Below are 24,069 nucleotides of genomic sequence, written 5' to 3' on the forward strand. Positions count from 1 at the left end.
TTAAAGTATATTACACAACTACTGTGTCCTAGTTTGATTTAAGAAATTACTGAGAAACCTGTTATTTTACAATCAATCAACCACCAGACACAAGAAATGAGCTTGTAGGTTAGGACCTAGTGGGAAGCAGTGTTACCTGGACATTTGGGAATATGATGCAGGGAGGTTAACACTTAATGACCACTATGTTCACTATGTTCTGGCACTAACAAATGATCCATATCCCTGCTCTATTCTTGGCTTGTCCTTGATGTTTCCTTGATGTCGCCTACTTGCAGTACCAACTACTGTACACTGCCTGGTACAAGGACCTGTGTCTTCAAGATTATTGTAAAGAATCCATGCAAGACAGTGATTTGACATTTCTCTGTCTGGACAGTGTTCATATGTAGACAACAGACACCACACGTTAATTCACCTAGGGAAATTAAAACAAAAATGCACGGAGAGAATCCACTTTAATTAGATGACTTTTTTTTCTGAAAAATATCAAGCTCAAATGGGGAGGGTGTTTAAACTCCTCCAACATGCCAGCACATTGAGACAATTGATCATAAATAAAGCTATTATACAAAATATATTTCTTAACACTATGATGTCAGTATTAGTTAGGAGCTTTGACAGAATGCGCACATCCTCAATGTGAAGACAGTGACTGTGCTTTTTCCTAAGACTGGCATGCAGAACAAAAACGTAGCCAAATTCACTTGAAAACATTACATATAGTACAGTTATTCAGATGGCAAGTAGTGCAGGTGTGAGCAGTCTGCTTCAACTTGCAGTCCTGCCTCACAGTTGCATTAAGGAGAACCTGACAATGAAGGTTTTTTTTTTTTTAAAGACAAAGGAACCAAAAAGAACTGTGATTCATGAGGAGGCTGACATATGGTGGCACTTTAACAAAGAGTTCCTGTCAAACACAGTTTTTGATGCATTGAGATGACAGTCATGCCAGGCTGAACGGTGACTGTTAAACAAGAGAGAAATTAAACGTTCACTAACTGTCTTTAGAGTAAATAACTAAACATAAAGTCACAAATACACATTCAGTCTCAGCATTGCAGACAGGCATTTCATAACTATGGGTTTGTACACACTGTACACAATGAGAAAAAATACACAAGAAAAAAAAAAATATCAAACCGAAATGATATATATATAAAAAAAAGGATAAATGGTGGTTCATGGGTTAAAAGACAGTAGTTGGTTTAGCAGCATTGTTCTTTTTTCACATAAATAAAAGCCCAACAGAACTCTTTTTTTTATCGCCTGACCACCTGTGTGGTCACTGCAGCTGCCCTGGGTCTTGGTCTGGTACACTGGAGCCATTTTAAATGTGGTGGGTTTGCGTGAGAGGGGGGGGAAAGGGCAGGGTTTCTCTCTCATCCTCCACATGTCACATCACGGCCATCACTGGGGCACACACAACTCGGGCTGGGGTTAGTCGACAACATCAGAGAGGCCATACTCCATAGTTTGACAATGGAAAATAGTAGGGCTTCAGAACAGCATACTTTGTCTTCTGTTCTTGCCATTTCCTGACGGAAAGGAAAGGAAAGGAAAGGAGAGAGAAAGAGAGAAAGAGTGAATATCTCCTTGAATATGTTTAATAAAGTGTATACGCTAAAGTAAGAAATGATCTGTAACTAAAGATGTCTTTAGGCTGATCTGAACCTGTCTCTGGGAAGGCAGAATTCCGATAGCCTGGATCCTTCTGCAACTGAACCTCCTTTAGTGTAAATAAAGATAAACCTGTTGAAAAAAGGTGGATGTGTTAAACAAAGCAGCACAGATAAAAAAAAAATTAAAAAAAACATTTGTAACCATTGATACCAGAACAACCTGACACAGTCTGTAGTGTGAAATATACCAGATCTATTAATCTCTACCTCGTAAACACTACTGCACTATACTAAAATATAAGTGTATTTTGTGAAGGTATTTCCAGATACAGGAAGCCCTGAGCCTCGACAGGAAAAGAAGGAAAAAGACCCCAACTCCACTAAATTGTCAGAGAGAGAGAGAGAGAGAGAGAGAGAGAGAGAGAAAAAAACTCACTCTCTGGTAGTGCTTGCACTTGAGCGCCCAAACTCCTGAAGTACGACTGCTTCATTCCCTCCTCGGCCGAGATCCTCTGCTTGGATTCATACTTTTTGAGGAGGAACAACACACAATTACTGAAATTCTGTCTCACATGAATGAACAGGGTTGCTAGAGGAGTGCAAAAAAAAAGCACTTATCCGTCCATACACATGCAGGATGTTTAATCTTGTGACATTCCTTTTAAGTTGTGAATGTTTAACGAATGCTGAATAAGTAACTAAATCATCTCTTTCAAGATCTTTTATGTAAATGAAACTCACTTTTAAGAATGATAACAGCAGGTCAATCCCATCTATGTCCAGTCTGAAAAACAAAACATAGTTAAGTACACACCATAGAGGAGTATAACACTACACTTAGTCTCATCCTATGTTGTGATCATTTGTTTGTTTGTTTGTTTGTTTGTTAATTTGTTTCATATTTTAGAACACCATAAGGTTATTAACTGGTATTACTTTAACCCTGCAAACAGGCCTGGATAAAAATGGGAAACAAATTCAGGAATCTAACAGGATATCCTGGTAGGAAGTCAGACACACATGTGCACTCACACACACATGCCGGCGGAAAAGACAATATCCCTGTCAGAGGGGCGCTAGCTGGGTTCTGTTCACCCTCTGATACCAGTATTCATAGTTTAATATACCAGAACTACTACTCATGGAACCCAATCAGGGTTTAGCTGAAAAACTGAAGCATGGCATTAAAGCATGAACATGATTTGACATTGCATTTCTGTCTTTCCACAGCAATGATTCAAATTCACACATGTCACCATCAGACCGACTCTGGTGCCTACCTTGGTGCGTGGTTGATAAAAGGCTGGGGCCTGTATTTGGGGAAATTGTAGGACTTGAATTCATCCATGGTGGAAATCCCAGGCCAGGTCACCTCAGTGGGGGTGCCTGTGGGTGAGGGATCAGTCTGCTTTAATGTTTGCGAACCGCAGAGAATGAAGGCAGTGTGCACACAACAAGTGAACGCCATGCCAGTGCTGCTGGGAAAAAAAGAATTAGCAGATGTCTTGCATTGCCTAGTACAGCCAGCAGAGGTCTCCACTCACCCAACAGCCGAAAGATGAGGTGCAGTTCATCCTCCACCGTGGACCCCGGGAACAGGGGCCTGCCAGCAGCCATCTCATAGAATATACAGCCGACTCCCCTTAGGAAAGAGATGTGGGATTATTATTATTGATAAGGGCTGTTGAGGTTCTTTGATATGAAATTGAGCATCACTAAAGATGGGAAATCTTGATCTGCCTTTTGGGCTGACTCATAAACAGGCTTTGAATTATTGACGGGTAGTAAACACATTTGGCACAACTGCACTGTGATTCAGTGACTTTACTCCGATGTTATGAATATGACATTTAATGCTTACTAAAAATAAGAACTCTGGAATGCCAAATGCAATCATTTGCTTATTTTGACAAGTGAGATAGTATTTTATGAATGTGACAGAAATGCACACATTTTAATTGGTTTATCATTAAGTTCATCACTTTCATTACATTACACTTTTAGACATTTTGACAAGATAAATACATTAGATGCATTATTCCTTTATGCCATTTTCACATACTGTATGTGACAACATGGACACATTAAATGTGTATATTTATTCAAGACGCAAGAATGTTCGAAAAACAAAAAAACTAAACTATTTCAGAAAGACTATATTCAGTCATTCTGCTTCACTATCACTGTGCAAAACTGATTCACAGACTTTTAAGATTTTGTTTAAGACCTGAAGACCCCATCTGGCAAACCTGTGGCCAAATTATCCTGCCAGCACTCGAAACTAGCCTCATAGTTTCTAATTATGGAACAGATGATTCCGTTAAAAACAAAACAGTCTCTAAGGATCTGAGAGAATGCTATTTTTTGTCTCAGCGTGTGTATAAGTGTGTGTGTGTGTGTGTGTGTTTGTGTGTGTGTGCGTGCGTGTGTCCGTGCTTGCTTTTCCACGTGTGTATAAACCTAATAGCCTTTATATATACAGTCGTATGCAAAAGTTTAGGCACCCCTCTAAGGCTGCATGATAATTTACTCTGTCTTCACCAAAAAAGATCACAGTGGTCAAATATTTATTTTGTAGTTATCACTGAGTGCTAGGGTGTTTTCCAGACAAAGATATTTAGTGTAGCAGTAATTATTGGTGTGAAATTAAATCAAATGTGAAAAATAGGCTGTGCAAAAGTTTGGGCACCCTCATAATTTTGTTGATTTGAATACCTGTACCTACTCAATGCTGATAAAATGCAACACAGAATTAGTCTGGTTAGCTCATCAAGCCTTCAATTCCATAGAAAGGTGCATCCAACCATTAGAAAAGGTATTTAAGGTAGCCAATTGCAAGTTGTGCTTCTCTTTGATTCTCCTCTGAACAGTGGCAACATGGGGGCATCAAAACAGCCATCAAATGATCTGAAAACAAAGATTGTTCAGCAGTTTTGTTTAGGGGAAGGCTACAAAAAGTTATCCTGGAGGTTTCAGCTGTCAGTTTCCACTGTGATGAATTTTATTATGAAGTGGAAGGCAACAGGCACAGTTCTTACTAAGGCTAGAAGTGGCAGGCCAAGAAACATAACAAAGAGGCAAAGGCGAATAATGGTCAGAATGGTCAAGAATAACCCTCAGACCACCTCCAAAGATCTGCAAGGTCATCTTGCTGCAGATGGTGTCACTGTGCATTGCTCAACCATTCAGCGCACATTGCACAGAAAACAGCTGTATGGGAGAGTGATGCAGAAGAAGCCTTTTCCGCACACACGCCACAAACAAGCTCGCTTGAGGTTTGCCAAACTACATTTGAACAAGCCAGGCTCATTTTGGAACAAAGATAGAGATATTTGGTCACAACAAGAGGCATTATGCATGGAGGCAAATTAATACAGCATTCCTAGAAAAACACTTGCTGCCCACAGTAAAATTAGGTGGGGGGTCCATCATGCTGTGGACTGTGTGGGTAGTACAGGAACTGGAAATCTATTTAAAGTTGATGGTCGCATGGATTCAACTCAGTACCAGCAAATTCTTGACAATAATGTTCAAGAATCTGTAACCAAGCTGAAGTTACGGCGGAGTTGGGTGTTCCAGCAGGACAATAACACGAAACATTGCTCCAAATCCACTAATCCATTTATGCAGAGGGACAACTACAATGTTCTAGAATGGCCATCCCAGTCCCCAGACTTGAATATAATTGAAAATACATGGGATGTCTTGAAGCAGGCTGTCCACGCTAGGCACCCATCAAACCTTACAGAGCTGGAGCTGTATTGTAAGAAAGAGTGGTCCAAAATACCTTCATCCAGAATCCAAACACTCATCAGAGGGTATAAGAAGCGTCTAGAGGCTGTTGTTTTGGCAAAAGGAGGCTCCAGTAAATATTATTGTGATTTTTCTGTTGGGGCGCCCAAATTTATGCACCTGTCTAATTCTGTTATTAAACATTTGGCATATTCTCTGTTTATCTAATTTACCTTATTTCACTTCTAAAATATCACTGTGTCCATGTAGTATTATATATGTGACAAAGAAGTTCCTGATCCAAACGCCCAACAATTTATAAATGAAAGTAATAAAGATTATCAGGGGTGCCTAAACTTTTGCATACGACTGTATATACACACCTTTCATCATTTACATAATTTGCGGTTAATTAGCAAACTAATTAACAGCCTCAGACTCGACTTGCAAAATAAAAAAAGCAGTCGGCACGGACTCAAATCAGCCAGTTTGTGTCTTGTTTTTCATCTCTGTGCTTTTCCACCTCAAAGGGAAATGTAACACATCAATGACAATGAGCAAATACATTGTTAAGATGGAAAAATGTTTTGAAGGCTATTTTGCAATATACATTGTAATGTATATATAGCAGAATAAAGAGCAGCCGATTTAAATAGAACACTTTTTAAATGCCTCCTGGTGATAAGATATTCAAGGACCCTATTACCAATTACAGAGGCTTTTTGCCTAATATTACAAACATTTCTGAATTTGAAAGGCTGACTGAACTCCTTAAAATGCATATGTTGAATTATTGTCTTCCTGTATAGTGCAACACAGTACTAAGGATTGTCTCAAAAGGCAGAAATTAAAAGACAAGCCAGACTTGAAGCTTTATATAGCAAGCTAACTAATAAGCAAGCTAATGAGCTACACACCAGTTCATAATAACTTCTTAATATATGAAAATTCATTATGAAAATGAGCTCTTTGAAAAAGGCTATAATTAGCGGTCAAGATCCAGTGTTCATTTTTGGTCTTTGGGTTTGAGTCCGTGTGAAGCTCTTACCACATGTCAATCTGTGTGGAATACTCAGAGGAGCCCAGGAGCACATCTGGGGGCCTGTACCATAGTGTCACCACCTCGTTTGAGTACGTCTTAGTAGGGACCGATTTTGCTCTGGCCAAACCTGTCAAAAAAAATAAATATATAAATACAGTGGTGGCCAAAATTATTAGAACACCTTACAGATCTGAGAATATTTTTTGTCTTGGAAACATTATTTAATTTCATAATGTAAATGAAACATGGAGATGGTTGTTCTGAGCACAACAAATATCAGATGAAGTGATTCCTACTGTTTTTATCCACTTTTAACTCTAATATTTGGTACACCCACCTTTTGCAGCAATTACAGCAGCACATCTCTCTGGCATAGAGTCAATATATTTCTTGAGAACTTCAACACTAATGTTATCCGATGCCTTCTGCAACTCAAGCCAAAGGCTTTCCTTTGAATGTACAATAGATCTGTCCAGTTTATTTTCCAACTCGCCCCAAATTTGCTTGATGGGTTTGAGGTTCGGACTTTGAGGGGGCCGGTCCATAATTTTCAATGTTCCAGAAGATACCTTCTGCCACAGGTCGTACTGGCAATAGTTACAAGAATGTTTAGGGTCCTTGTCCTCTTGGAAAATAAATCCAGGCCCATTAACACCACTCCCAGAAGGTACTCCATGCCTCACCAGAATGTTATGGTATACTTTCTTATCCATGATGCCATCAATTTCGCCAAAGTCATCTGTTCCTGAGGTGGCACCCCACACCATAATACTACCCCCTCCTTGTCTAACTGTTGGCCAGAGACACTAATTTTTATATCTCTCCCCCTCACTTTGTTAAACATACACTCTTCGCTTGTTGCCAAACTATTCAAACCTGGACTCATCAGTCCACAAAACTTTATACCAATCTTTCTTTGTCCATTTCTTGTGTTCTTTCGCAAATTTCAGGCCGTTCACTCTATTTTTCTCTTTCAGTAATGTTTCTGTGCTGCTATTCGGCCAAAAAGTTATTTTTCTCACAGCTTCCGACGCACAGTTCTTGGGAACATTATTGAACCATTAGTCATTGTGGGGTTGATCTCGTCACCAATTCTCGTGAAGTCTTTATTCAGTCCTTAAGACTGAGAATTCTGAGATGCTTCACTTCACACAGTTTATTTTTTCAGCCTCTCCCATTTCGGTTCTGGTGGCATGGCGGTCTAAAGTGTATTTTACAGTGCTTGGACTGCATGTCAAGTCCTTGGCTATGCGGCGGTAACTACAGCCAGCATCAAAAAGGGCTTTTATTCAAACCCGTTGCTCACTCATTAGCTCATTCTTCACCTTAGCCATGTTCAAAGAGCAACATTTGCTTTAAGACTGCCTCTAGAGGCTTTGAATCTGAAACAATAGGTGGTGTGGCCTCAGTGACAATACCCTTATGTTACCAATCACTTAATGATAGGCCTTGTACATTCAAAAGAATCACAGAACTGTGTCCTAAGACTATTGCATCACCATCAATTTAACCACGACCACACCTGACAATGCTTAAACAAGTTATTTGGCTTCTTCTGTGAAGGAACATGATTGTGTGACATTGACAGTGAAATAGGCCTAGTTCGTTTTTGTACGGAAATTGACCTAAATCTACTTATGATAGCTCTATTCTATGGTTTATAGAGCATAATGATGACTTTGTAGGTATTTCATTAGTTTTAAGGGTATTTTAATGGTCAATTCAACAAAAACAACTGAAACCTCTTAAATATGCCTAGTGTTCTAATAATTTTGGCCACCACTGTATATATTATACATTTAAATACATAACATATGAACACCATTTCTCTCGACAGGACAAACAACAAGGAAAACTATTAATTAATGCTGGAATCAACAGCTGTAAGTTACCAATTTACTCTAGCGTGTAACCGTTATAGACTTGTGTTGAGGAATTACTGTTCGTCACTAAGCTCAGTAAATACTCCCATTGTTTGGCAGGAAGCAAAAAAGCATCCATGTGCTTCAGCTAAATGGACAGCAGGAATTTCTTACTGGTTAGAAAATGTTAAGCGCATGATACCAACAAGAAGCCCTAATTCCTAATGAATCCCTTGGTCCTGCTTAAAACACGTGCTTGTGTTGAAGAGCTGTTTTGAAAATTCACTTGGAACATAACATGGTCTTGAATGGTGACACAATAGCTGTTTGTTGGTGCTCTCACCAAAGTCTGCCAGCTTGAGCTCCCCTCTGTCATTGATGAGCAGGTTCTGAGGCTTAAGGTCTCTGTGGAGAACTTTCCGGCGATGGCAGTAAGCCAGACCACGTAGGATCTGATACAGGAAGATCTGGAAGAGACAAATACAAGCCATTTAAACACAGTACAGATGAAAAAAAAAACAAAAAAAAAAACTTAAAAAAAACACACACATTGGAGCATTAACATTTACACCGAACAAAAACTGAAGAGACAGTATATCAGACAAACACTTTTGAGCTTCATGGCACTGAGCCTCACCTTCACATTTTGCATACTCATGATGTTCCCACAGTCGTCCATGTACTGCTTAAGGTCCTTGTCCTGCAGAGGGTGTTAAAGGTCTTGGTGATACTACAAACAAGCTAGAGGTAACAGGCATTAAGGCTCTACCACAAGGGCTGGGTATCGATCTAAATCCAGAATAACACACTCTGAGTTACCTCTTTAATAGGCGTAAGGATAAGTAAGTACACATGGAGCACCTGATATACTGTATGTACATGGATATTGCACATTGCTGGGTGAATTAATAATTAGGTCACAGGTATGGTGGAGAGAAAAATACATGTCTCTTACCAGGTACTCAAACACTAAAGTGAGGGACTTCTCTGTGTGGATGATGTCGTGGAGTGTCACTATGTTTGCATGCTTCAGATCCTTCAGTAATGACACTGTCAGGGACGAGAGAGAGGAAACAAAAAAAATGAATATTTTCTTTTTTTAAGCCTGAGCGTGAGAAAGAAAGAGGGAGAGAGGGACACTAGGAGTGATACAAATGTTGTGTTTTTTTTAGACAGGATGAGGGATGACAACCAGAGGGGCACAACTGACATTTGAATAATCTCTCAGGAAAGCATAAACAAAGATGCCCCACTTACGCTTCTTTAACTCTAGACCTTAAATGTCATCCCATGACCCAATCCACAACTCATCCGTTTTTTTTTTTTAGTTTTGCATAGTTTTTTTTGTCAATGCGCTGTGACACCCGGTGCATTTAAAAAAACAAATTATAATCATTAACTTTAACCCGAATCATTAAAATGTCACTTGCTTACTAACATGTATCATCAAGACCCCTTCATTAAAGAAGGGTTGTTTTATGGGTCTGTGGCATTTAGAGACTGGTTTTACTGGCACGGATTGTGCTTGCAGTTGGCACACCTTCTCGAATAGCGGTGCATGGAGCTCCCTCTTCGTGCTCTAGGCGAATCTCCTTCAAGGCCACGAGATTGTCTGTCAACTTGCTTCGCCCTTTGAAGACGGTAGCGTACGTCCCCTGGGGTGACAGGAGCAACAGCTCATTTTAAAAACCACGGTAAATACAAAAGGGATATGTGGTGAAGCAAAGAAAGTGGCAACTTAAAATGAAGTACATATCCGTTTCAGTACCTAAAATAATCATGAAGTGCAAAAGGCAAGAAGGGCAGAACTCAATAAAAACAAAACTTTCCCACCTCTCCAAGTTTGTCCAGTTTTATGTAGGTCTCCAGTTTTCCAAATCCTATTTCAGACTGAGAAAGAGAGAGAGAGAGAGGATGATGTTAGAGCTGGCAAACCAGCTTTAGAAACTGAGCTCCTGGTATTCCAAGCCAATCTGGTTATCCCACAAAATATCAACATTCAGCTTGGTTCATCTTCATTGACCCCAACTAAAACTGAACAAAACGTGGGTCTTATAATTAATAACCAACTTAATTCCTTGAATTAAGCACCAGTTTATTTAAATGCCATAATTCAGCGCTATACTTGACCATTTGGCTCCTCTGATGAGCATCTGTTGTCTTCTCTCAACAAGAGATCACAGTCAAGACTCTTTTCGTTTGTGGTGGAATGATCTACCAAGTGCTGTCTGTGCCAGTGACAGCGTTGATACATTCAAAAAGCATTTAAAACCCCTTTTTTAAAATCTGGCTAATTAGTTATTTTGTTTGAGGCATACCTTATAAATATAATAATTATCTTGATAGTTACTTTATTTTCAATTTTTATAATTGTTATTCAGTGATTGTATTTTAAATTGATACGTTTGTTGTGTGCAATCCTTTCTAAAGTTTTGGAAGTCACTTTGGACAAGAGCGTCTGCTTAATACCTTAACCATAACCAGAAACTACAACCTTAAACAAATTTGTTTAAATTCATAGGATTTTAAACAAATCTTGACATGGATTGGTAGACATACTTCAAACAGCCTCAGCATGCCTGCAAATCATCCACTGAACAGCAGGGGGCACACCATCTTAGGTGTCATAGGATCATATATAAATACACCCCACCCTACAGCCCCTCTTTCCCAGTCTATGCACTCACAAGGAAATGTAAGAATGTAAACATATTCTAATGAAGCCTCTCTCTTGCTCTTGGTCCTTATACTCAAAGGCAACCATACATGGGAAAAGCTGGGAAAGAATGGAGACTAGGGGTGGAAATTGCCACAGAGGCGAGGATCCCATAGAATGACGATATTTGGGCCAAGATAATGATGATATTGCGATTCCTTACATTTTACGATACCGCATGCATTGCGATTTGATTCTGCGATACTATGCGATTTATTTTTCCCATGTATTGTGTTTCGTATACTGGGACACTCTGCAGCCATCTTGGCGCGGCAGATTTGTTTTGGACTCTGATTCGCTTTCCGATGTCTGCTGTGACAAAGGAGAGGAGCGAGGTCTTGCACAATATTGTGGAATTCAGAAGCAATGTTATCTGAGTAGACGTTTTTCTCCCACCTCTAATAGACACCCTTAGAATAGTGTGGCAAAGGACCTTCAAAGGCCAACTTCATCAATTAATCAATCACAGTTAGTAATAAGAGATGGGTGAGAGGGAGGGGAATGGCCAGATAGGGGAGTTGAGAAAGAGAGAAAGAGAGAGAGAGAGAGAGAGAGAGAGAGAGAGAGAGAGAGAGAAAGATAGAGAGATAGAGTAAGGGTAGGGGGGGTCATCAAACACATTGAACAATAAGGGAGGGAAAAATTTGTGACAGTAGTCAGAAAGAGACACATACAAAACATAAAGGTGTGCAAGCAGGGTGAGAGCGAGAGAGAGAGAGAGTGAGAGCGAGAGAGAGAAAGAAAGAGAGAGAGAGAGAGAAAGAGAGAAAGAAAGAGAGAAAGAGAGAGAGACGCACAGGACAGGCAGCCCAGTCCAAAGGAGGCGACTCACCAGAGAAGCCCTGCGAGAGCGACGACTCAGAGGCTGGTCAAACTGATGACTGATCATCTGCAGCTTCTCAAGGTATCCGTCTGGGAGCCGGATGTCAACCGGCAGGGATAAACGCTTATTCAGGTCCTAAAAAGACAAAACCAGACACACAGTCCATGAGCTGCAAGCAAATGTTCTTGTAAGACAGCTATATTTTCCTCCATGCGAACATTAACAAGGTCTGATAAAAGCTAGGCATCTAGGCACAAACAGAGAAACACACAAATATGAATACATCCGGGTGTACCAAACACAGCAATCACAGAAATGATAGCATATCAAAGATATCACTGAAGCCTTAACTAAAAGAGGCCCCTTCACACAATCTCTGAAAGGAGTGTAAAATAAAAGCATTCCTGATGCAGTACGTTTGGACTGTTTAAACATCAATATTCTTTGAACGTGTATATGTCTGCAACACATCCACTTAGGAATGCGTGCCTCCAAATGTTAAGCTGTCTGACCGGTGCACATACAGCTTACATAAATGTTCTCATGTCTGCTGATCAGTTTTTTTAAGTGACTCTTGCACATCTCCTCATGCCCTGTGCCGTCTTATCCAGCAGCCTATGCTGGTAAACAGACAGGGGAACCACATGTGCATATGAAGAGTAGCCAGAGAATCACTGTTTCCGGCGCAAACCCAGAGAGGGATCAGTCATAAACCCTGGACATAATGACATGTTATGTAACCCACACACACACACACACAAACACACACACACACAGGCACAGACACTCACACAAACACAACCAAACACACTCAGCATGCTTCCCCCTCATACCATTCCTCTCTTTGATAGATTACCGTTAATCCCGCTCTCTGACCGGCTTAGGTCCAGCGCGCCCCATGCTGAAGTAACCATGGTGCAGACGTGTGTGCAACACTCACACATTTACGCAACAGCGCACTCATGACATTTCAATAGACACCAGGGGAGCAGCACTGCATCAGCCACCAACCAACGCCTAAACCCACAGTGCCTCATGTTTCTAAGTAGTGGTTGCCATGAAATCCATCACGCCTGAACTTCTTTATGGTTGTACGTATGGTGTCTGCTCTCTATAAACAACTTTAGGCTAATAAAACTAAGAAAATGCCAAACAATTGTGCCACTGGTAGTAAAGACAACATTTTTATAAAGAGTAAAATATTTCCAAATAATTAAATGCGTTCATTAAAATGAAGTCTTATATTTAATTCAGGCTGATGCACTTTAGTACAAACTACTAGAGCTAGGGCTCGGGTTGTAGACATTTGGCTCGAAGTAGCCCCACTGCCGCTATCTAGCTTTTAATAAGGCATTCCATGTCCTGGGTGACGAAGTCCTGTCCTGACATGAGACCTGGCTGGTGTCCCCCCCCCGAAACCCCCCCCCCCCCTGCTAGTGAGGCCATCCCCCAATCAGCTCCTCATAATCTCTTACACCCCAACCAATCTGGACTGTGTAACAATAATCCTGCTGATGTAATCCCTCCCAAATAAATAAATAAATACATCAGCCTCGTCTTCACTGGCTGGTTTGGAACTGGTGCCTTGGCAATTCATGTAAGATGTAACAGCGATTGTTTCTAAGAAGGCTGTATTAAACAACATTACTTAATGACTTACTTAATATGACAAAACATCTACAATGTCAAATGTTGAACTCTATCCTATCTATTTGCTGACCTAATGGATTATGTCTCCAAATACAAACTAATAGTTAAGGTTGCATTAGCTCACCAACACACACAACACAGTGAGTGCTGTGCTGCTATTCAGAGAACTTACTTAAGAATCTTAAGTTTAGAAACCCTATCAAAATTTTCAATATTAGATATTGAGTGGATCTCATATATGGTCTGCGTTACAAAGGTGTATGCAGACTTTTGAACATGTCATGTCAAATGTTTAACACACACACACACACACACACACACACACACACACACACACACACACACACACACACACACACACACACACACACACACACACACACACACACACACTTACTTAATGCTCTGCTGTTTCACTCTGACTAGAATTGTGATCTAAGTTTGGACATCCGTGATCCGTGAGCTTGGAGACAAAGCATGTAGGCAGCGTTCTTAGTCACTGATGTCGGTTTCAGCCAGTCATGTATGCTCCTGCCAGCCATTAGTAGCCCATGAGAGGATTATGTGGTCTTATAGGGACATGTGAACAATGTGTTCCTAGGGTAAACATCCTGGAGAGCGGTGGACTCAAAAGCCATCTTTATGTCCTGAAGGCAAAGGGAAATCAGCTGAGCTGAGGCGAGGTGGGCTGGGAGAAGCATGTCACCGTTTAGGGAAGGGTTAGCTGTGCATAGGGCTAGGGCTAGCAGGGCTAGCTGTGCATAGGGCTAGTAGAGCTTGCTGTGCATAGGGCTAGGGCTAGCAGGGCTAGCTGTGCATAGGGTTAGCAGGGCTAGCTGTGCATAGGGTTAGCAGGGCTAGCTATGCATAGGGCTAGGGGTAGCAGGGCTAGCTGTGCATAGGGCTAGGGCTAAGAGGGCTAGCTGTGCATAGGGCTAGGGTTAGCAGGGCTTGTTGTGTATAGGGCTAGGGGTAGCAGGGCTAGCTGTGCATAGGGCTAGGGGTAGCAGGGCTAGCTGTGCATAGGGCCAGGGCTAGCTGTGCATAAGGCTAGGGTAGCAGGGCTAGCTGTACATAGGGCTAGGAGAGCTATTTGTGCATAGGGCTAGGGGTAGCAGGGCTAGCTATGCATGGCATGGAACTGGAGGCGTGGGGTGGCTGCACTGGCAGTCAGGTGGGTGATGGGAATGAGCATGTTACTGATCTGGACATGTGATGAGCAATCGCTCGGGCGAAACCCACCGCAGCAGAGATCCGTCGGCCACCCCTGCTCCTCAGGCACACGCCCGTTGGGGACTGCACCTCCTCGGAGGACGTCCCGGAGGTCTGGTCGCTCTCCCCATCAGAGCCCATCTTCTGGTTCTCGTGCACGATGCCTGTAGAATAGTAGTCGGCAGTGGAAATGGTCCCGTAAATTGACAGTCCTCATACACACACACACACCAAGAGCCACCAGCATGGCCTATTGAGGGTACTTATTAGAAGATGTACTTGACAATGACAACACATTCAGAGAGGGACATATGTATGTATGTACATAAACATATTAATGTGGAGGTGTGATACCAGAGAGATCGAGAAGGATAATCACCTAAACGGCCACCATTGCGGGTTGCCGCCGCAGGAATACCCAGGCCATCCCCAATGACACTGTGCGGCCGGCGAATGGGAGGCTTCTTGAAGGAACCGGCGTACTGGTTCAGGAATGAATGGACGCTGTGAGAGGAGGGTGGCCGTCCATTCCGCACTGCCGGTTCTGCAAGAGGAACATAAACCAGCATCAATCAACCTGCTAAACATTCAGCCAACTCCCGAGAAGCTGCAAGCTAACATGTATCAAGACGTGTTTCAAAAAGTGGCAAATTGATGCATACTGTCCCTTTAATGTACTTTGTATATAAGAGATGTGCGCTCTCCATATAAAGAGGTGGTTCACTTCTAAATGTTTACTCAAAAATGTCATTACTAAAGACCAGTGTAATGACATCATTAGCAAAGACCAGTGATCATTACCTACTAATTATTTTTCTGTCAACACAAAAGGCATTGCACAGCTCTCCTCTATACCGTCACATTCTTTAAAAAGGTGGCTACTAGCCTGAGGCTGTTTAGACATTGACAAAATATACTTTTCTGGTCAAACTACTACTTAACTCCTTTTACTGCTGTGGGGATTTAACAGCACAGCAATGTCGTTCGAATGACAATATCCTCTTACATACTACTGAGAACTACTTATTTTCCAAACCGTGGGAGTGGGAGGAAGTGATCGTTCTTTAAAACACAATCACTACGGAGTCGGGTTCTATTACATGTATATTTATTTTTCTGGCATATGGCTGAATCTGATGTAAGGGAGTTGAATCTCTATCACAGACCTCTATTTTCAAACTGCACAAGTCAAGCTGTCCATCTCCCTCTCAAAGCACAGCTGCGGCAGGCAATACACAACGTTGCATAATAAGATACTGAGTAGGCTTTCTAATACATCTTAAACTACTCAGCACTACTCAGAATTTATCCTCCAAATTCAATTCGGGGCCCTGGACTCTGATTTATAAGGTTATGGGAAATTCTTAATACAATCTGGGAAATGTGACAGAGAACTGTCAAACAAACTTCAACGGTTGCCTGCTGCAGACCAACTGTATAGTACGCTTCTGAGTGATGTTGCATAGAGTTATATCAAAAGTAAAAAGTAGCTTTATTGTCAATAACTTAATATGTCAAGACATACAAAGGAATCGATAGGACGTTTCCCACTCTCCCAGGGTGAAACATATAAAGGTGTACAGGCACAACAGATAAGACAAGACATTTCCTAAATCGAAGTAAACATAAATATTCATAAATAAGTAATACAATCTTAAACGTCGACAAGTGCTAAAAGTGCAGAGTCCTGAAGACTTATTTGGATTCCAGGTACAAAACTGAAATTCATATGGAGTAATTTGCTTAAGTAGGTCAGGTAAAACAGTTCCTCTGGTTGAAGAGTGGATACCATAGAGTAATACCACAAGCTCAGAGAGAGGAAGAGAAAAGAGACAGAGGAGGCTGAGAAAAGATTCCCATTAGGCTTTAACTCAGCAACCAGAGCGACTGAGGCAATGTCATGGAAACTCTGGAATGTTCAAGAGACCCCAGTTCCACGGCAACGCCATGGTAACATTTGAGAGAAGAGCTTGTCAGCTGTCCCAACAAATGACCTAAGAGACATACTTGAGCTTGCAACAAAAAAAATCCTTTATGCTCAAGGCGCTGAAATCAGATTACTTAAGGCTACCTTTTATGCCATCTTGATTTAAAGCATTACACCCACACAAACCGAGATGGGTTCCTGCTCAGTTTGAAAATGTCACTACACAAAATGTTGCCAGTTCAAAATCAATGTTAGCAGGTGCAGCCAGTTAACCAGTCTCACGTCCTGGCAACCGGCCATGCCAGTGAGCGGGGGTGGCATTATTCTCTTGAACTTCCCCATCCTACCCGAGAGAGCTGCCGCCTCAGCAACAGAACTGAACCTGACTAGGTACAGAGCCAGTAGATCAGCACCAGGTCACGGCCAGGCAGGGCAGGCATGGAGGTGGTGGTGGTTGGGGTAGTGTGTGGAAGGTGGAGGGCAGAGGGTGAAAGGTCATGGACACAGTGGCCACCAGGTCACTCACCGGTGTCCTTCAGGGCACTCTCCTCGATGGTCATGTGCTCGGCCAGCTCGGACAGCGACTCCTCCGGCGCGTGGCTCGAACGCAGCGTCAGCGCCAGACGCCGCCTGAACTTCTTCATCTTCTCCATTGAGCTCAGGGGCAGGGGGGGCCTGCGGGGGGGGACACACGGGTGGGAGAGAGGGGAGGGTATATGAGTTAGCATTAGCAAAACTGCTGCAGGGGACGCCTAGGGAGACGCACAAATGTCACTGCAGGGCTTCCTGCTGATTCATGGAGCGTGGTGAGACTGGTAGGACTAGTCGAGTGGGTTTGCTGATGAGGTGAAGTTGAATTACGAAACAAAACACACCACTGCTTAGACAACTGAAGCTAACTTCATGTTTTTGCAAGCAGGACTGTGGCCTGTGGCTTTTTAAAGAGTTACACACATTTTACCAAATATAATGATACACGGCAATGGATAGCGCTCAAACATGTACACATCAAATTCATAGCGCCCGATTGAAGGTAACTTCATAATGGTCAGTCCGTTCAAAACAATTAAAATGTTTTCACAATACTGTTTTTGTAACACTGAAAAATTAAAATTGAAAAATATTTCCATAAGCACACACACACACACACACACACACACACACACACACACACACACACACAAGAAACTACTGTGCCATCCAATCAGTTGGAACCGTAACAAAATGAGCTTGCATCTCAGATTTACTTCTTTGTGTTGGCAGGAGAGCTCTTTCAGGCACAGTACACATAAAGGTGAAAGGAGAGGGTGCAAGGCTTTATGGCTTAATTACAAGGGCGCCTTGACTGGGCTCTTTGGTCTTGCCTTCTACACAAGAAACTCCCAGGGAGACGCAGGCCTACTTGTCACTTAGCCAGTTAAATTAGTTGAAAATGGATGGATGCGTCACGGGTGTGTCATTTGTGAAACACCGTGGCACATGAACAAATAAAAACAGATGGCTAACTGGAGGGATATATAACTTCAGGGAGGCTCTCCTGTCAAAGCACATTTCATCTGTCTTCATATGCGTGCTGACACCGTGGACGTAGTTCATCTTCCAGAGGCAGGGAGGGAAAGTGGCAGTGAAGGAGAGACCCAGATAGCGGATGACTCCAGAACAGGGCTGCATCCATTCCAGAAATGAGTTCCTATTACGATGCCCTTCCCTGCCTTTTGCATCACTGGTGTACACAGTGGAAATGGGAGAATTCACACGGCAGAATATGTAATGTTATGTAGATCTAAAAATGCAACCACTGTGGAACCCACTGCAGGGCTGCAAGAAGAACTTAACGAGGCTCGTATATCATGAAGTTCAGAGAGAACCGCTGGCAGATGCTTCATTGTGATACCTACAAACTGAGCTTGCATGGGTCAATAAGTGTACACGTTGGCCTAACATCACAAACTATTTCTTTCTTGGCAAAGTAAAAATGGCAGAGGATGTATTAGCTCCTGCGATTGTTCTGGAGCATTCTGGGGGATCCAGCATTCCCCCGAAGAATGACAAAATACCTCAGAAAGGCCTTCCTTTCAATGACACTGGCACTGTTGTTATGGCAACACTCACTGGCAGAGCTGCAATGCACAGCTCACCAGAGACTTTAAAGATCTCCCCATTCCTTCAAACCTCCTCTACCCTCCACTTACACCACTGTGACTGCAGCGGAGAGGGTGTACGTACAAATAAATAAGAAAGAAGGAATGAATGAAGCAGAAGTGAGTGTTAGGAAACTAATAAAAAGGTGAGGTGAGGGAGAAGAGCAGGAAAGGGATGCAATAAGAATGAAGAAAAATGAACTAGTGAGTGCAGGAGGAGAGATAAGGTTGTGTTGGTGAGTGGAAGGGAGGGAGAGAAGGAGTGAGGAGAGAACAGAGATGCCCGGCAACAGATCAGTGCCTCCCCTCCTTAATCCTGGTAGGCAGGAGACGTACGCTTGGATGAGGCCATGTTCCCTGACTGCTCTAGTTAGCACCGCGGCGGGATGCGGAGCAGACTGGGAGCGTTCGGGGGCTCTTCCGAGCCCATCCAAATGGAAGCCACTCATTGCGCCGGGGGGTAGGCAGAGAGTGAATGAGTGAGTGAGAGAAATAGAGAGTGCGAGAGCGAGAGAAAGAGCGAGAGGGCTGGAGGATGCTGGGATTGAAGCGGAGGTGACCCAGTGGAGGCCATCAGCATCCCAGCCTGTGGTGCTGTCCCACTTAGGCTGGGGAAGTGTCACAGTGGCAAGGCTGTGGCTGCCGGGGCCAATCCATTAAGTGAGCCACACACAGGAACTGGAACACGGGCAGGCAGGGGAGGTGAACTCATGTTGACCCTTCCAGAAGTCTGTGACATCCAAACAGTGTCAAAGTAGAGGGCCGAGCATGGTGGGTGTGTGACGGGAGGTAGTTGTGATTGTGAAAGGCATCATTTTAAAGGAAAATACACTTGCATGCATGCAGGCGCACACACACACACACACACAAACACACAAGCACACACACAATATGGACAAGCACAATTGTATGGTGGTTGAAGAAATGCAGATATTTAGCAAATGCGGCTTTTTAAAAACTTGGGTGTGAATGGAATCTGCCTTGCTCTATTTAACAAGTCTGGGGATGCAAGCGGACTGACACATACTGTCTCTCCCAGTGGAGGTATAAACAAAAATAAACTCAACAGAGCACTATTTGAGCGCTAGCTCAGGAATAAGACACCACATAGGCTACAAGTTTGTTTTTTTCACAATCTGTAGTCTAATGGTTTTAGAATAAGAAAAATCTGGATACGCAAAATGTCAAGTTATGCAAATAGAAGATCATTTTTTTTATTGATTGTATTAAATTAATACAAACATGAAATTCCTGGATAAAAATAAACAAATCAGCCTTCTCTGGGGGAAATTAGGAGCTAAATCCAGGGGATATCTTTTATAATTCCAGCACCTCACCAAACAGAATCCACGCCATGATCAAGATAATTCCTTCTGACAAATGTGATATGACTGGGCATGGACAGACATGGATGGATTATCTTCCAAGGATGGAGAGAGTGGCAACAGGGTTGTTACCCACCTCAAACAGGCTGCCACGGTAATGGCCTGTCGTATACGGTCAAACAGTATGTTACCCTGTGACTGACTATATGAAGCAGAAGAAATCAGAAAAAACGTTATCGGCTGATGAGGAACACGTAAAAAACCCCACTAAAGGTTAATAAATAAACCTTCCGAAATACTCCGCAGTATAACTGACAACATTGCTCCAAAATAAAATCAACAGCATTGCACCGTGGCTTTATTCCAAAGGTGTTTTGAAAGCTTTTTTTTTGGCGCCTAGTAAACATGCTAAGGAACTGACTCTTTCTAATCCTTCTAAAGCCAGAGCAGATCAAAAGATAACAAGCGAAGGATGAGAGCCCAAGTAGGATGTACTCACCAACATTTGCATACAAAGAAACCACTAATCTACACCTCCACAGCCACAAGCCTGCATCCAGTCATGGCTTTGACTGACATATCCTCAATAGGCCCCAGAACTACACAGCTGCATATTTAGCTGGATTGCCATTTAACTAATTCACATATTTTAAACACATTCAAGGAAAATGTTCCATCAGCTGTGTTATGCCAATTCAAAATCCTTATCCTAATCAAGGGGAGTTGTTAACAGCTGTAGGTTCAAAATATAAGGTTGTCAGTGCAACTTTACCAGAAACATTTAGTAAAAAAATGAATAGAGCCTTAAAACACAACTAGCCCTTTAAATTCTTGAAGAAAGTTTCAAAGCATTGGTCAAATTAATTTGTTTCCAAAAAAAGGGATTGCAAGCTCGGGATTGATTAAACTCTTATCCTCTTCATTACACTGTAATGGGCTTTGGAGGATAAACTAAACTCTGGAAGTGTTTGGAATTGGGAAACAGCCATACACCTTCAGAGAAAACAAAATGATATAAAACACATGAGCACAGGAGCTCGGAGGCACACAAGACCTGTAACTGGAACAGAAATAGGAGGCTAGACATTTCATCCTAATTTGATTTGGATTTCAAACTGGCACTGGACTTCCTTGTAAGTGGCAAAAAGCCTTAATGCTGTTAATGAGAACAGATAACAGTGAACAACACTGATGGCATTCCCTACAAATCCCAATACTGAAAAACTACCATAGGACTACCTTGTACTTGGAAAATGGAAATGATTCAAACTATTTATTGCTTTCTCAAGTCTACCAAGTGTGTTGTGATGCACTACCTGGTCTGCAATGTGTTTAACCCAAATGGCATTCAATATAGCCATATTGGCACTGCACAGAGACACACAACACACAGGACAGTATAGTTCGAAAATGTGACAAATGACCATCTTTTTGTATCCCCAAACATTAGCCTAACAAGAGCAGACACAAAAAAGTTATATCATAGACAGTGGTATAAAATATGCAAAGGGACCATGAGTTCTATTTTCAAGTTCATTGTCAGCGCTCAAGCCACTCCAATTATTTTGTCCATACAACTAATATAGAAACAGGAAGAGTTCATATTCGTTGCTATGTTTAGATAGGAGAGTCGCAAGTAGCAGAGCAGCTGTTCCTCAGGGAGTAGTGACATATTAACCTTCAACCAGATGTCCTTGGCCCGTACATTTAACATGAGCCCTCATATATGCTTGGGTAAACGCGCGCACACACACACACACACACACACATACACACACGCCTTGACTCAGGCCCACCACAGAATGTACCCTGTGCATAGTACAGCAGAAATAACCGTGCACATATTTGCATGCACACACCATACACAGAGGAGAACACATCACTCCTAATACAGCACTGACATACCCAGACACACACACAGGACAACAGAGAGCACACATAAGCTCACAGGCATGCACGCTTCGAGTACACATACACACACTACAAGGGCTTGCAAAAACCCATCTGATATGTGGAGCCTTGGTAATTCTGCCCCTCCTCAGAAAGCGCAGACCAGACCACAGCTGCTGTCACTCGCACCACACGGGTCAGGTTACCCAACCAACCTAAACTCCAAGGCCCTTGCCATAGAAACACATGGATGTGTAGAGTCAAAACAAAGTGTGCCACCTGGCTGCTCTCTGGCTGGAATCTGCTGACCCTCTGCATTGCCCTAGCTCTGTCCCTTGTGGCCCCACAATCAGAAAACAAGACACTGCACACTTCCATACAAGTACTGCTTTGGCGGATAACAACAGAACTTTCAACTCAACCAGTGAATGTTTATGTACGCCTCAAAATATATGCCTTATTTAGCATACATTTCATCAATCATAATGGGTGGGAATTTATATGCAGAAATGAAGCAATAACATTAGACTGCCAATGCTGCAAGTTTGTATTATATACAAATTGGATATTCAAATTTCGGGGGGAATTTAGGCCAGTTTCACCAACTCAATTTCCAATTGAGGTACGGCTCCCAGTCAAACCAACACAAGTGTCGTTTAAATGGGTAAGGCTACTTTGCAAACAACGTAGCCTACACGTCGAAAGGAAGCAAAACACAGATGACTAGTTGAAAACACAGAATGGATTCCTACTCCGCCTGTTACCTCAGCTAGTCCCAGAACAATGCTGGATAACATAATGTGCCTGCTACTGGAATTAGAGACGGTATGCACTGCTGAGGGGATATTTAGCAGACCTATTTCATTAAGTTCACGGTACAATTGTATGACACCCTGGCTTGTTTTGGAGCCAGAGATGTTTACCAAACAATTAAATGCTTCACAGCAGATAGCAACAACATTTAGCTTCGTTGTACTGAAGTCCGAGAGCAACGTACATTTTTGTATCTTACGAATTTTCAGAATCGAACAGAACAGTTGATAAGCCGCACAAAACAGCCAGTGCATAAATAAACGTAGTTTTAAAGGAATCTGATAAAAAACTATATTTTTTTCTCAGTTCGCCAACTTGTGACCAGCGGCAACTGGAATGCCAAGAACAGAACTGCGAAGAGCGCTCACCAGAAACGATATGCGCTGTTCCGACCACTATCCCCCACCTCGGAGCTTCTTCTGAGGCCGGATGCCGTCTTTCCAGCCAGTCACCTCAAAAACACTGTGTTTTTTGTCTTCGCGTTGCCTATGCTGACAGAAAAATCACCGCGAGTGTGTCACACAAATGTCCGCGTCGAGGAGAACAACTCAATGAAACTATGTGTTACTCCGCTGTGGGTGGCTGGGTGCTCTGAACGACTTGAGGTTGATAACGAGGGAGAGAGAGAGTCCGCAGGCTTGGTGGTGGTGACGCCTTCACCCTGACGCGACATCGACCGGATTGTACTGACTGAACAACATATCTCAGCTGCAAATGGACGAATAGCGCCCCCACCAACCACGGTTAAGTGTGCTTCAGCAATGCTGTAGTTCAGTGCCGCTCTCTGCTGTCAACATCTAGGGTAGATTTTGACCCGCTCTCTGTCGATTCTACAGCATCTTCGTAAAGTGAACGTAAGGGATGTGTTTTGTCGCGTCTTACATAACCGTATTTATATCTATGATCTCACAGAGACTACCGCCGATTTCAATTATAAACGACTAATTCAGATAGCCAATGCCTGGAGGGGAAAAGTTGCTCTCAGTTGCTCATTACAAATGTCAGTTCACTGTAACCGAACAAGCTGAAACATGCCCCCACTACTAATACCTCAACAAAATGGAAAATAATAGCCTCTCCCTGACAAACCCTTGAGTTCATGGAAACAAAAAATGGTGTAGTGGTTCAATGCATGAACATGCAGCTGATTAGTCCGACAGATGGGAGATTTTTTTTCATAGTTTTTTTCTTGCATCATAGGAAATACAGATACACAGGCGCAGATACATAGGCCTATGGACATATACCACAACCCCCCCCCCCCCCCCCCCCCCCCCACCCCACCCATCCAACACACACACACACAAACTAACC

General features: G+C 42.5%; 1 protein-coding gene across 2 annotated transcripts; it reads right to left on the reverse strand.

Moving 5' to 3' along the window:
• Nucleotides 1-452: 452 nt before the first annotated feature.
• Nucleotides 453-23,404, reverse strand: LOC308368282 (cyclin-dependent kinase 17-like). Of its 2 annotated transcripts, XM_080842427.1 has the most exons (17): nucleotides 23,124-23,404; nucleotides 17,113-17,261; nucleotides 15,039-15,203; nucleotides 14,690-14,823; nucleotides 11,807-11,932; nucleotides 10,092-10,148; nucleotides 9,799-9,913; nucleotides 9,214-9,308; nucleotides 8,896-8,958; nucleotides 8,602-8,725; nucleotides 6,403-6,523; nucleotides 3,167-3,264; nucleotides 2,903-3,008; nucleotides 2,364-2,406; nucleotides 2,059-2,149; nucleotides 1,675-1,752; nucleotides 453-1,538 (listed from the first exon to the last, which is right to left on the reverse strand). In XM_080842427.1, exons 2-17 carry the CDS (start codon nucleotides 17,237-17,239, stop codon nucleotides 1,501-1,503), a joined length of 1,581 nt encoding a protein of 526 aa, XP_080698553.1. In that variant the 5' UTR covers nucleotides 17,240-17,261; nucleotides 23,124-23,404; the 3' UTR covers nucleotides 453-1,500. The 2 variants fall into 2 exon arrangements, with proteins under 2 accessions (XP_080698553.1, XP_080698554.1); XM_080842428.1 differs by lacking the exons at nucleotides 17,113-17,261; nucleotides 23,124-23,404 and having other exon boundaries at nucleotides 14,690-14,909; nucleotides 15,039-15,163.
• Nucleotides 23,405-24,069: the final 665 nt, after the last annotated feature.

The sequence above is a fragment of the Sprattus sprattus genome (genome assembly GCF_963457725.1).
Source record: "Sprattus sprattus genome assembly, chromosome: 7".
NCBI lineage: Eukaryota > Metazoa > Chordata > Actinopteri > Clupeiformes > Clupeidae > Sprattus > Sprattus sprattus.

Excerpts from the sequence above, each read along its gene's own strand:
- LOC308368282 (XM_080842427.1), bottom strand. The coding sequence starts at position 17,239 with ATGGAGAAGATGAAGAAGTTCAGGCGGCGTCTGGCGCTGACGCTGCGT. Across the intron at positions 14,824-15,038 it reads CCGCAATGGTGGCCGTTTAG|GCATCGTGCACGAGAACCAG; the intron begins GTGATTATCCTT and ends ACTATTCTACAG. Across the intron at positions 9,309-9,798 it reads ATGCACCGCTATTCGAGAAG|TGTCATTACTGAAGGATCTG; the intron begins GTGTGCCAACTG and ends CGTCCCTGACAG.